Genomic DNA, 13,243 nt, shown 5'->3' with positions numbered 1-13,243 from the left:
AAGTCAAAGCCTTTTGGAAAATCTATTTGTGGCAGTCAGTAAATCAATGTATGGGAAACAGCCTCACTTATGCTAACGATTAACTACGCTAACGGCGATGTTCATTTCAATCCGACATTCAAATTAAAATATTGAATAATATTCATAACAGAAGCGGTGTTTCCCACAGACTTGCTCTCTATTTGTGGCTGCATATATTATGCAAATTCATTCTCTGCCATCAGGAGGTGCTTGTAAAGCGGGAGAGATAGAGGTTTCCCCGGTAACAGCTGTAATCAAAGCAGCGCTGCACTCACAAACGCTGCTCAGGCATTACAGGCAAGATGAAATGAAAATGACATCCATCATTTTCTGAAGAAGTGATATAAAAATATTTTTTAAGTACCGACTTGGTACCGAAGTACTGGGTCTTTTGACAACACTAATAACTACTATATATCAGCCATTACTCCAGTCTTCAGTGCCACATGATCCTTAAGAAGAATATATACACTACTATATGGACAAAAGTATTGGACCTCCTGACCATTACACCAGCAGGCACTCAATGATAATATAATAATAATATAAAAATTCATATATTTTTTTCAATAACGGTGGTATGATTTTTAAACACGGTTCCAGTGTACATTACCAGTGTTTCCCATACATTGATTTATTTGTGGCGTTTGACTTCGTTGAATAAACATGAGCACTGCATGCTTCGAAATCAAAATCAAAAATCACGTCGCGGGTGTTTTATATGAATGTCTACAGAAAAGTTTCGATGGCATTTTCATTTTATCTGATAAAGAAGCGTTCATGAGCAGAGCTGATTACAGCCGTTACTGGAGAAACCGCTAGTTCTACCGCTCTCAAAGCGCCTCCTGCTGGCAGACAATCAGTTTGCATTTTCAATAAAGTAGCGTTCATGAGCGGAGCTGCTTTGATTACAGCCGTTACCGGGGAAACCGCTAGTTCTACCGCTCTCAAAGCGCCTCCTGCTGGCAGACAATCAGTTTGCATTTTCAATAATAAGCCCATCTCCATGTTTTTGTTGTTGCTCTTTTTTTGTTTGTTTGTTTGTTTGTTTTGTTTTCTGCAGCAACTCAGAGCATTTTTCATGCACTTTATACTGGCTAAAGCACATTTGTTTCAATCTATAAGAATAATCAGCCTACACCAGTCAAAAGTTTTTGAACAGTAAGATTTTTTTTTTTTAAGAATACTCTTCTGCTCACCAAGCCTGCATTTATTTGATCCAAAGTACAGCAAAAACAGTAACATTTTGAAATATTTTTACTATTTAAAATAACTGCTTTCTATTTTAATATATTTTAAAATTTAATTTATTTCTGTGATCAAAGCTGAATTTTCAGTATCATTACTCCAGTCTTCAGTGTCACATGATCCTTCAGAAATCATTCTAATATGCTGATGCTGATTATCAATATTTAAAACAGTTGAGTAAATTTTTCTTCAGGATTCTTTGATGAATAGAAAGATCCAAAGATCATAATTTATCTGAAATAAAAAGCTTTTGTAACATTATAGACATTTATAATGTTACAAAAGATTTCTATTTCACATAAATGCTGCTCTTCTGAACTTTTTATTCATCAAAGAAACCTGAAAAAAGTCTACTCCGCTGTTTCTCAACATAATAATAAATGATTTTTGAGCAGCAAATCAGAATATTAGAATGATTTCTGAATGATCATGTGACTGGAGTAATGATGCTAAAAAATATAGCTTTGACAGTTATAGTTATTTTAAATAGTACAAATATTTCAAAATGTTACTGTTTTTGCGCGTTCTTAATTTGATTGTCTTTTTTTAGGCTTCCAACATTGATGATGTGCTGTGGTATCACACCAGCTTCCTGGATAACTGTCTGAAGGACTGTATGCTCACCAACCCTGAGCTGCTCCGCATCTTCTCCAAGCTCATGTCTGTCTGTGTTATGTTCACCAACTGCATGCAGGTAAAAATACAGACATTATTGAGAAAAACCCTTTTTATAGGGTTGGTACGATTTTTAAAAAAATGTTTTGAGGTCTCTTATGATCACTTAGGATGCATTTATTTGCTCAGAAATACAGTAAAACCGTAATACTGTAAACCATGTTCTATTTTCATGTATTTTAAAATGTCATTTATTTCCTGCGATGGTAAAGCTACATTTTCAGCATTCATTACTCCAGTCTTCAGTGTCACATGACCTTCAGAAATCATTCTAATTTGTTAATTTGACTCCAAGCTTTTGAATGGTATACTAGTGTATAATGTTACAAAAGATCTTTGGATTTTTCAAAGAATCCTGAAAAAATGTACTCAACTGTTTCTCAAATATTGATAATAATAATAATTAATGTTTCGTGAACTGCAAATCAGCATATTAGATTGATTTCTGAAAGATCATGTGACACTGAAGACTGGAGTAATTAGCTTTGATCACAGGAATAAATTGCATTTTAAAATATATTCAAATAGAAAGCGGCTATTTGAAATAGGAAAAATATTTCACAATATTACTGCTTTTGCTGTGTTTTGGATCAAATAAATGCAGGCTTGGTGAGCAGAAGAGAATTCTTTAAAAACATTAAAAATCTTACTGTTCAAAAACTTTTGACTGGCATGTTAGCCTATAGTTTGAAGTTAAAGATATTAATATTAATTAGGTGAGTCTAAGACGATTATTTGACAGTGATTTCACATTTCTTGTTTGTATGAAGACTAAATACAAATAAAAGGTGAACATTAATTTATTTGTGCTGTTTTTTTTCTAAAATATATGGTTTTATATGAGGTGTCATAGACTTGGCAAATTAATTTTTCATAAGTTTGTATGCACAGACATCTGTTGTGGGCGTTCTTGGCAGTTTTTACGAGGCTTTTTTAAATAGTGTTCATATCGATATCGGAATTATATCATACCAACCGAAATTAAGAAATATATCATGATATAAATTTTGGCCATATCGTCCAGCCCTAACTGGAAATGAGGAGCCCAGCCAAACCACTAAAAACAGCCATCATTCCTCCTCCAACAAACTTTACTGTTGACAAAGTGCAGTCAAGCTGGTGATGTTCTCCTGGCATCTGCCCAAACACAGACTCGCCTATCAGACTGCCAAACAGAGAAGTGTGATTCGTCACTCTACAGAACAGCTTTTCACTGCTCCAGAGTCCAGTGGTGACGTGCTTTATACACTCCATCCGACGCTTGGCATTGTGTTGGTGATTTGAGGCTGGCATGCAGCTGCTCAGCTTTGGAAACCCATTCCATGAAGCTCCTGCTACACAGTTTTTCTGCTGATAGTACTGCCAGTGGAAGTTTGTAACTCTTCAGCTGTGGAATCAGCAGAATGTTGGCGACTTTACGCACCATATGCCTCAGCACTCAGTAACTCCGCTCTGTGACTATACGTGGTCTTCTACTGGGTTGCTGCTGTTCCTAAATGCTTCCAATTTTCAATAATACTACTTACAGTTGACTGTGTAATGAAATTGAAAGCAGGGATGAAATTTCACAAACTGACTTGTTGCAGAGGTGGCATCCTATCATAGTATCACAATGAATTCACTCAGCTCTTCAGAATGATCTTTTTTTTTTTTTTAAATGTTTGCGTGCTTGGTTTCTCACATCTGTGGCAATGGGAGTGATTGAAATGCCCCAGTTCAATAATTAAAGGGATAGTTCACCCCAAAATTAAAATTCTGTCATTAATTACTCACCCTCATGTGGTTCCAAACCCATAAGATCTTTGTTCATCTTTGGAACACAAATTACGATATTTTTGATGAAATCCGAGAGCTTTCTGACCCTCCACAGACAGCAAGGGTCCTACCATGTTCAAGGGCCAGAAAGGTACCAGGAACATTGGCAAAATAGTCCATGTGACATCAGTGGTTCAACCGTAATTTTATGAAGCTATGAGAATTTTTTTTTTTTTTTGGCAAAAAAACTAAAATATTGACTTTATTCAACAGTTCTTCTCCCCCGAGTTACCGTCTTTCATTTTTGGGTGAACTATCCCTTTAAGAGCTGTTTCCCAATACTGTTGTACATATAGTGTGTATACACTTGTACTGCAATAATATTTGTGTGGCATAATGCAAAAAAAAAAATGTCTTAATCCGTATTAGTCTTGTTTTCCAGTTAACATTTCTCAACATCCTGATGCTGAACGAAAATGACAATCTGTTCAGTGTTGTTTTCAGAGACGTCTAAAAGAGTTTAATGAGCTTTAAGCTTAAAATGAGAAAAATCTTTTCTATTTTTCTTACTACATTTTCTTATTTCTCTGAAAATACGTTTTTTTTGTGTTCCCTTTCTCAATAAATGTGTCTTTTTGTAAGGATGTTAAGATATTCTGGAAAGCACGCTAACCTTGCAGCAAGACCAAACTGTTGTGTTTCTAAACTATGGCCTTTTCACATACCTAGATTGAGAATAACCAGAGAATCTGGCCCAGAAAGTCATCCTTGGACACTGTGTGTATGAAAACTTCAGTTGCCATAGAGATTGCACATCCACCTTCTCAAATTCACAAGAACTGTGACCAGTCAGTGTGGGAAGAAGACGTATAGGTTTCTAAATCGGTGAAATGGCTCTATACATCAGTTCCATCTTGTATTGATCAAGCTCTCGGCATCGTTTCATCGCCGACTTCTGTTCTGCAAATCACACGCTTTCACTGATCTCCCTCTATCACATTTTACCAAATCATGAGCCAATATCAGCCAGCCCGATGAATCGATGTGCTTACTGGGGCATGATGGTTATGAATCGTTTGTTACTTGGCAACTAGAACCCGCATATGGGTCAAAATACAAGTACTTAAAGCGAGCCGCTTCCCAGATGGCTCTGCTCATCTGTGGAGGGTTGTGTGACAGTGGTGTGGGTTTCACCATGATACTGTACGTGCAGATACACAATGTGAGTGAACCAGGCCCCTCGACTTGTTCGGCCTGATATGCTACGTGTTGTATTGTGTCACGGCTCCTGGCGCTCTGAAGCATGGCGGATCCCGGCATCGACTTTCACATGTGTGTATCCCAGATATAAGGCAATTTTGAAATCATCAGCCTCAGTAAATAAATGGTTTATTGCAGTGGTTCTCAACTTTTTATAAGTACTGGATCCCCCTTATTTCTCAAACCATCCTTGTAGACCCCCAACCTACAGTGTTTTTGTGTTGTCCATTTTTCTTAGATTATCTGGAGTGTCAGGTCCACTGGTATGGCCCATCAAGTTTTTTAAGCCACCTGTCCATAGGCCGATCTTGATAACAATTTTGTTATTTATAATTGGCTATAATGGGCATAGCTTTATTATTAATAAATGTAATAATTTATTAATTAATTTAAAAATGATTAATACATTTTTCTTTATTAATATTTTAAACGAAAAAGTAAATGTGCTTTTGGGCCAGTAGCCTGTCTGAAATACAGTCCTATCCTAATAACAAAAATGCCAAAAATAAATCTTAAAAAAAAAACAAGTAAATATGCATACTTAAACTTATCGACTAAAACTTATCACAGTCATGTCCGTATATCATATGATAAGTCGATATAGTAATTATCATGACAGGCCTACCGGACCATAGAGGCTGCTTTGTTCTCCAAAGAGCTGTTATGAGCTGTTCATACAAATAAAACACAATACTGGTTTTGATCATTATATTAGTGTGAATAACAATAAAATAACATGCCAGTTTATGATAAAAAAAAATTTTTTTTTTTTTTACATTTTTGTAACGATTCTACGGACCACTAAGGGTAGGCATACCCCTTGGTTGAGAAACACTGGTTTATTGAGTTTAAAAATCACTTTGTGCATTTTGTCTCCACAAGTTTGGTGACCCTGCTGTTTGATCTTAAGAGGAGCTGACACAGACAAAGCCTCTCGCCCCACTTGAGTTGTGCATTGTCCAGGGTCGCATAGGGGTGATGGAATTGACGGCTGAGTTTGAACAAGTGTGGCATGTAAGCCTCCCACTGCCCACTCGCCCCAACCCTTCACCATTTAACTGGAGACATAAAAAGCCATGGATACAGAAGAAACCTCCCTCTAACCAGTATACAGTCGTGGTCAGAATTATTGGCACCCTTGGTAAATATGATCAAAGAAGGCTGTGAAAATAAATCTGCATTGTTAATCATTTTGATCTTTTATTAAAAAAATTCACATAAATCTAACCTTTCATTGGAGAATAAGAATTTAAAATGGGGGGAAATATCATTGACATAAATGTTTTTCTCAAATACACGTTGGACACAATTATTGGTACCTCTAGAAATTCTTATGAGTAAAATATCTGTGAAGTATATTGCCATTCATATTTACAATTTTGAGCATACCAACACCTGAACCCTATAGAAAATAGTGTGGTGAACTGAAGAGGAGAAGCTCCATCATGGAGCTGGGAATCTGAAGGGTCTGGAAAGATTCTGGATGATGAGAAAACTCAGAGCTGTTATTATGCCAAATGGAGGTTGCAAAAAGCATTGAATAAAAGGGTGCTGTTAATTGTGTCCAATGTGTATTAGAGAAAAACATTTATGTCATAATGATATTTCCCCCCATTTTAAATTCTTATTCTCCAATGAAAGGTTAGATTTATGTGAATTTTTTAAATAAAAGATCAAAATTATTAACAATGCAGATTTATTTTCACAGCCTTCTTTGATCATATTTACCAAGGGTGCCAATTATTCTGACCACGACTGTAGGTGTTCGCTTTAAACACTTTTCCCCTTTCAATTCAGTCAAGAGTCTGGAATGATTGTAGCGGACAAGGATGGACAGTTGTGTGGTCTACAGATGGAAACGTACCTGTCTACCATCATTTACACATCTGTGTTCTTAATTATCTTTCAAATGGACTAAGGATAAGTGGCAGGGTCCATAAATAAAAGTGGTAAAATTGAGCAAACAGTTGGGCAGTAGCTTTATTAGGATCTGAAACATCACATGGTTAAGTCGGATTGTAAAAAAAGCAAGCCAATCCTCGCTTATGTCAGAGACATGAGAGAGTTAAAGGGATAGTTCCCTTTAACATAACAATTCAGTCATTATTTACTCACCCTCATGTTATTCCAAACTGTTCAACTAACTTTCTTCTGTGGAACATAAAATATGACACTTTGAGAAGTGTATCAGTTCTATTTGGGATTTTTCCACCTTTTTTTTTTTTTTTTTTACTTCTATGGAACTACTTCTATAAAAATTATTATTATTATTTATTTTTTTAATCCGTACAATAATGTTAATAGTGTATAATGTTTTTGGACCCCATTGACTTTCACAGCATGATCATTCTTCACCTTTAGAATGTCATCTTTTTGTATTTTACTGGTTGGAACAACATGAATGTGAGTAAATCATGGCAGATTTTTCATTTTTATGGGAACAGTCCCTCCATATGGTGACACAATTCTTGGCATTAAGCCATCAAAATAGAAATATGAGGATGTTTTTGTGACATATATTGTACAGTTTCACTTGAAAGTTGGAGACAGACACATTTCATATATGATGCTGAGAGAAAAAAAAGGCCTGGTTGTCATGCATTTTATTGGAATTAAAATACATTTGTATAAAAAACAAAGCAAAGTACAGTTTAATGTTCAGTAAGAACTATATGTGGCTGGGGATTTTTCTTAGTTCACTCACTGTTGGCAGAAAGTTAGCAGATCTTCGACAGATATGTTTCATTATTTTATTTCTGTAAAAGTGTGCACCATCAGCATGCTCTTTGTCTAGTCCTGTGCCTACTCCCAATTATCACTAAATTTCCTTGCTCTGCCAATATTGTTTTCCAGCTTCCCCATGTCGTTCCTGCCTGCATTGATTTCCATAACACAGTTAATTGGTTGCTGCTGTGTGCTTCCTGTCTTTACCACATCACACACTCTGCTGATACTGGCATAATTGGCCAACTGAGCCACATTTACGAAAGTTTCATGATGCGTGAAATCTTCACCACATATTATAAGGTTAAGAGAGCTGTCGTGAATTGAAGGTAATAGTTTAGCTAACATATTCCCCCGTGTGCATCTAACAGCTGACAGGAAGGCAGGCAGGCATGTGAGCTATAACGATTTAGCGGTTGCATTGTAATGTGCTTCAGCCTCCCCTGGCTTTGATACACATTCAGACAGATCAAGTTGCATAATGAATATTTTACACATGCCTGCACAGCATGCATGTATGAAAGATCCTGCCATGCACTGGGCGAAATAGTTTTTGCCTGCACCTGCACTCTGCTCTTTTATTCTCTTGGTAATACTCAACAGCTTGAACTCAGAGTGAACACCTAATAATGCACTAGCCGCGACGGTGGCATCAGCTGCAAGCTGTACAAATAAACCTCTTGTTCTTGCTCTCAATCTTCTGTCTTATTCTCTATCTATAGTTTCAGTTTAGAGAGTTCTACTGACATAGCAAGAAGTGTACATATGCAACATAGTGCAACAGTGAGCACTCACTTTAACAGATTTGGTCCTGGCATTTTTGCTATTCATTTTCTCCATAGGCATTCTAATAGATAACATATTCTGTTACACCAAATACACAAAATAATGATCTTTAAAAAAGCATCATATGACCCCTTTAAATAAAAACCTTCAAGCCATCCATCTCAAAGATGATTCACTATTAAAGTTCTTCAAACTCAGCAAAAGACAAATGTACAATACTGAGTATTTAACATATCTTATTAAATTGATCAAAAACTCCAGTACAGAAGAAAATAACTGACTAGAAGTAAATTATTATAAGTATAGAATACTATGTATTGGAAGTTTATTGCAAAATATATGCACTCAGAGTGACTTAAATACACCATTTGCAATGCTTTATGGGAATGGCTGCTCACTTCTGAACTCTTTTCCTCAGATTTTGGTTTCATTGACTTTTCTGATTGATGGATCTCTCTTTAGGATTGTGGGTATTGTAATTGTTTTTTGTTTTTTTACCGAAAGTTCTGCAATTGAACTTTTCGTTGTTGTTGAAATCACATTGACTTTTACAGAAGAATGTGTTTTTACATAACAACAATGGATCTCATAGCAGTGTATTCTTGAAAGACTTTTTTTTTGAAGAAGAAGAAATTAATACTTTTATTCAGCAAGAATGCATTGAAATGGTCAAAAGTGACAAAAGCTTTTATATTGTTACAGAAGCTTTTAAAAATCTTGTTCTTTTGAACTTTATATTCAGCAAAGAAAACAAATGTATCAAGGTTTCCACAAATATATATAATCTAAAATGTATTTCTTGAGCAGCAAATCAGCATATTAGACTGATTTCTGAAGACTGGAGTAATGATGCTGAAAATTCAACTTTGCATCACAGGAATAAATTACATTTTAAAACATATTCAAATACAAAACAGCCATTTCAATTGTAAAAAGATTTCACAATATTACTGTTTTTACTATGTTTTTGCAAATAAATGCAACCTTGGTGACTTCTTATAAAAACAAATAAAAAACAAAATAGAAAACAATAAAACATTCTTATAAAAACAAATCAAAATCTAACCAACCCCAAACTTTTAAATTGTAGTGTATGTTATTTCTAACCCTGTGGAGAAAATGAATATGATATTCACTTCAAAAGTAAAACATCTATTTCAAAGCATTTGCAGCTTAGCCATGTGCAATGAAACAGTGCAAATAAGTGGAGCAAATATTAGTACAAAAGTTAAAGGGGTCATATGATGTGATTTCAATTTTTCCTTTCTCTTTGGAGTGTTACAAGCTCTTGGTGCATAAAGAAGATCTGTAAAGTTGCAAAGACTAAAGTCTCAAATCCAAAGAGATATTCTTTATAAAAGTTAAGAGTCAACCACGCCCTCCTAAAAAGGCTCGTTCTAACACGCCCCCACATATCTACGTCACTATGTGGGAAGATTTGCATAACGCCACCCAAATGTTCACGCAAAGAAAGAAGGCTTAACTTTTATTCTCGCTGTAGTATTGTTGTTGCCGCCGCCATGTCGTGAAGGCGCTGTGTGTTCGTTGTGAAAGCGAAACTACTTTGTTTGGTCTTCCAAAAGAGGACAATATCCGCTTCGTCATGCCTGGAGCTGATCCGTGCTGGTCGCTGAGGAAATACATCAACTTCGCGCTGTGGATCGCCGGATCGGCTTTCACCGGGGACGTCACATGTGGTTGCCCCAAGCCTGCCCACCGTGCCGTTCTCGAGCCCACCGGCCTTCCAAAAGAGGACACGACTAGAAATCAGTGGTTAAGTTGTATTTACAACACTGTTCCAGAACAGTTCAACCCAAATATTCCGATGTGTCCAGCGCATTTTATGGAGGATGGATGAGGACTGTTTCCTGATCCTGGTAGAGTAGACAACAACGCCGGCTGTTCTGACTCACAGACTGTAAGTACGTTTTTTATATTTAAAGAATTTGCCACTGATGATTCAAACGCGAGTTTTGAGCAGTGTAGAGTAGCGCTTGTAGTTTGTCATTTCTCCGATCACAAATGCATTATAATCCGTAATTATGTCCCCACTGGATGCAACAAATGCCTCGTTTATAATGGGTTTTCATGTTTTTGTCTCGTCGCTCCGGCCGGGACAAGGCATCACAGTATGGCAAGGGGCGTAGCATTTCCGTCACACGCTTGAGGTATTCGGCCAATCACAATGCACTGGATAGCTGGCCAATCAGAGCACACCTCGCTTTTCAGACCGATGAGCTTTGTAAAAATCAACGTGTTTCAGAAAGGTGGGGCATAGAGGAGAAACAATAATGTACAGTATGTGGAAAATAATGTGTTTTTTGAACCTTAAACCACATAAACATTTCATTACACCAAATACACAAAATAATGTTCTTTTTAGCAACATCATATGACCTCTTTAAAGAAATATCAGTGCAGACCAAACCCTCCAACACTCCCTCTCTCTTTCTCGATCACATTCCGTGTTTCTGTACTCTCTCTTTCAGCCGTTTGCTCCTCCCACCCTCTCGTACTCGTTCACTCACGCTCTGCCTCTTTGTGTCTTGCGCTCTGAATGCACTTGTAAGTCAGTGCATATGAGGTATCTCAGTAGCTGTCAGATACAGTACTCACAGGAGGAGACATGAGAAGACATCTTATCCATTGCGTCAGTTTGTTACTTTATGATTGAAATCTGCTTTGTGTGTTGGTGCTCCCAAGTGATCTGAAGCAGTGAGCTGAGTTTACAAAGAAACCAGTTAGTGTGTTTGGATATGCAGCGTCTTTGATCGGAGGATTTGAATACAAAGAAAAAGCGCTGAACGTGAGAAAGGAAATAAATTAAGACCTTTCTTATGTGAGATGGGAGTCGTGCAGGTGGTCTTGAGCAGCGAGCTGTGAACTTCATGTGTCGGTCGGGGAAGCACTGAAATGAGTCGTGGGCATCACTTTATAAGCTCTTTGCCTGTCTAGTTGAGCAAGTCAAGCTTCAGTTTGATCAACCCTCCTGATATTCTCAGAGCAGGAGTCCCAGCGCATTGCACAGTCCAGCAGGACCGAGGAACTTTTAAATTTGCTCTCCAGAGGATCTGGATCTGGCTGACTTGGCTTTGTTTCTTGGAGACACTTTGCACTCTTTCATTGAATTTTCTCTGTGATAACCGTGCATCCTCTGAGACAGGATGCAGGTGTCGTTTGTTTGCACGGACCACCGGTCCATGAGCCGTAGCACAGATGACAGGCTCAACCGACAAAACGCTAACAGTCCAAGCACTGGTACCCGAAGCAAGTTCAAAGCCGTGGCCATGGTGGCCAGGAGCCTCGGGCAGCTTTCTGTCCAGAGCGTCCCTTCTTCAAGTGACCAAAGCATGAGAACTGGCATGAAGTATAGGTAGGAAAACTCATAAAATGAATGAAGAGTTTATTTTGTGACCGTAAAGCTTGTAGGATAATATCCGATAATGTGAAATGTTTTACTTGTGTATGTTATTAGATTGTTTTTATGCTAAAATATTATTTGTACACAATTTAGGAAAAAAATAGTAGCATTCACATAATTTTGACTATTTTTTAAAGACTGTGCTGAATTATCCTATCTAGCTCAATAGCATAATAATCAGTATATGCTGGCGCATATATACATTTCTTCTATTTCAACAAACTGCTTTGATTGCATATAATGATTTCAGCCCTGTCAGTTTGACTATTACTCTTCTAATCATTCTGCAAATTGCAGCTTTAACTGTTGAAGAATAATGAATACTCATTTTCTCAATAATTTTAACCCAATTGAGCCACTGGCAAACTAGATTAATATTCCTGCATTGCTGCTATCAGCTTTTCCATGAAAATCCCAAAGCTTTGTGTTCAAATGTACTGCTATTATGCACAACTGCTGACATATTTGTCTTAGAATTGTTCTCTTAGGTGTTCATAATACATAATAGTATTATATAATTTAATTATGTAATTTGATGCCTTTTTTCATTTCTATTAGGAGTTCATTTTTCTGTTTCATTTTCTATATTTCAAACGTAACATTTTCTGCATTCGTTAACAACAAACCTGGAAGTATTTGTTAATTTACATAACGACTGCTAGAAACACTGCCAGATTGCTTTCAGCTGTCATGTTCATTTGCAGAAAAATCCTAATAACAGCTCTTAATGGAGGTGTTATCTTTCCTTCCTGTTTGAAATCAGGATTGCAAAATGATTGTTGTCAGAGGCTCCAATTTATGTCAAGCTTAATATTCACCTCTGTAAAGCGAGAGAGTTAGCTAGACCTTGATAATTTAATTTATTCAATTATGCACTCATTATGAGTTACTTCATACAATGTCACTGTCTTGAAGCTTCATTTTCTTATTTTAAAGAAATCCTCATTATGCTGGAACACATTAAAAAAACAAAAGAGGAAGGTTTTTGCACAGCTTTTTTGATTGAAAGAAATGGTTACCATAAACTGTTTTCCAAGTGTCCATGTTTACATTTAACAGGAAAAAATAGCATACTGATTTGGAATTATATTGGAAAGTTCCAAAAGCAATTTGTCAAGAGTCAGTGCAAGAGAAATGCAGTGAAGAGACAGAAGTAATGACGTAAGAGTGAGTAAACATAACAAAAATTGCATTTTTGGGTGAACTAGGCCTTTAAAATGAGAACTTCTTTTGTGGACCTTCTTTCCATTGTTCTAAATTCTCTGAGGCAAGCAGTATTTGATACCAGCGCCTTCTGTTGTCTCGAGATTGAGGTCGTAGAGTGATTCCCCCCCCCCCCCCCCCCCCCCCCCA

At 36.8% G+C, this 13,243-nt stretch overlaps 1 protein-coding gene across 4 annotated transcripts in view; it reads left to right on the top strand.

The window, feature by feature from the left end:
* Positions 1 to 13,243, top strand: part of LOC107701994 (voltage-gated potassium channel subunit beta-2-like) — a 189,105-nt gene that overhangs the window by 123,587 nt on the left and 52,275 nt on the right. Inside the window, exon 1 of one of the 4 annotated variants that reach the window (XM_016504167.1) lies at positions 11,087 to 11,842. The exons of the other annotated variants lie outside the window; for them this stretch is intronic. Coding sequence (XP_016359653.1) covers positions 11,634 to 11,842 — 209 coding nt within the window. The 5' untranslated portion in view covers positions 11,087 to 11,633. Of the gene's footprint in view, positions 1 to 11,086; positions 11,843 to 13,243 lie in introns of those variants that run through there. 4 annotated transcript variants of the gene reach the window in all.

The sequence above is a fragment of the Sinocyclocheilus anshuiensis genome, unplaced genomic scaffold (assembly GCF_001515605.1).
Source record: "Sinocyclocheilus anshuiensis isolate Anshui unplaced genomic scaffold, SAMN03320099.WGS_v1.1 scaffold262, whole genome shotgun sequence".
NCBI classification, from domain to species: Eukaryota; Metazoa; Chordata; class Actinopteri; order Cypriniformes; family Cyprinidae; genus Sinocyclocheilus; species Sinocyclocheilus anshuiensis.
Note: the sequence above shows the minus strand (reverse complement) of the source record. Positions and strands in the feature narration are given on the sequence as shown.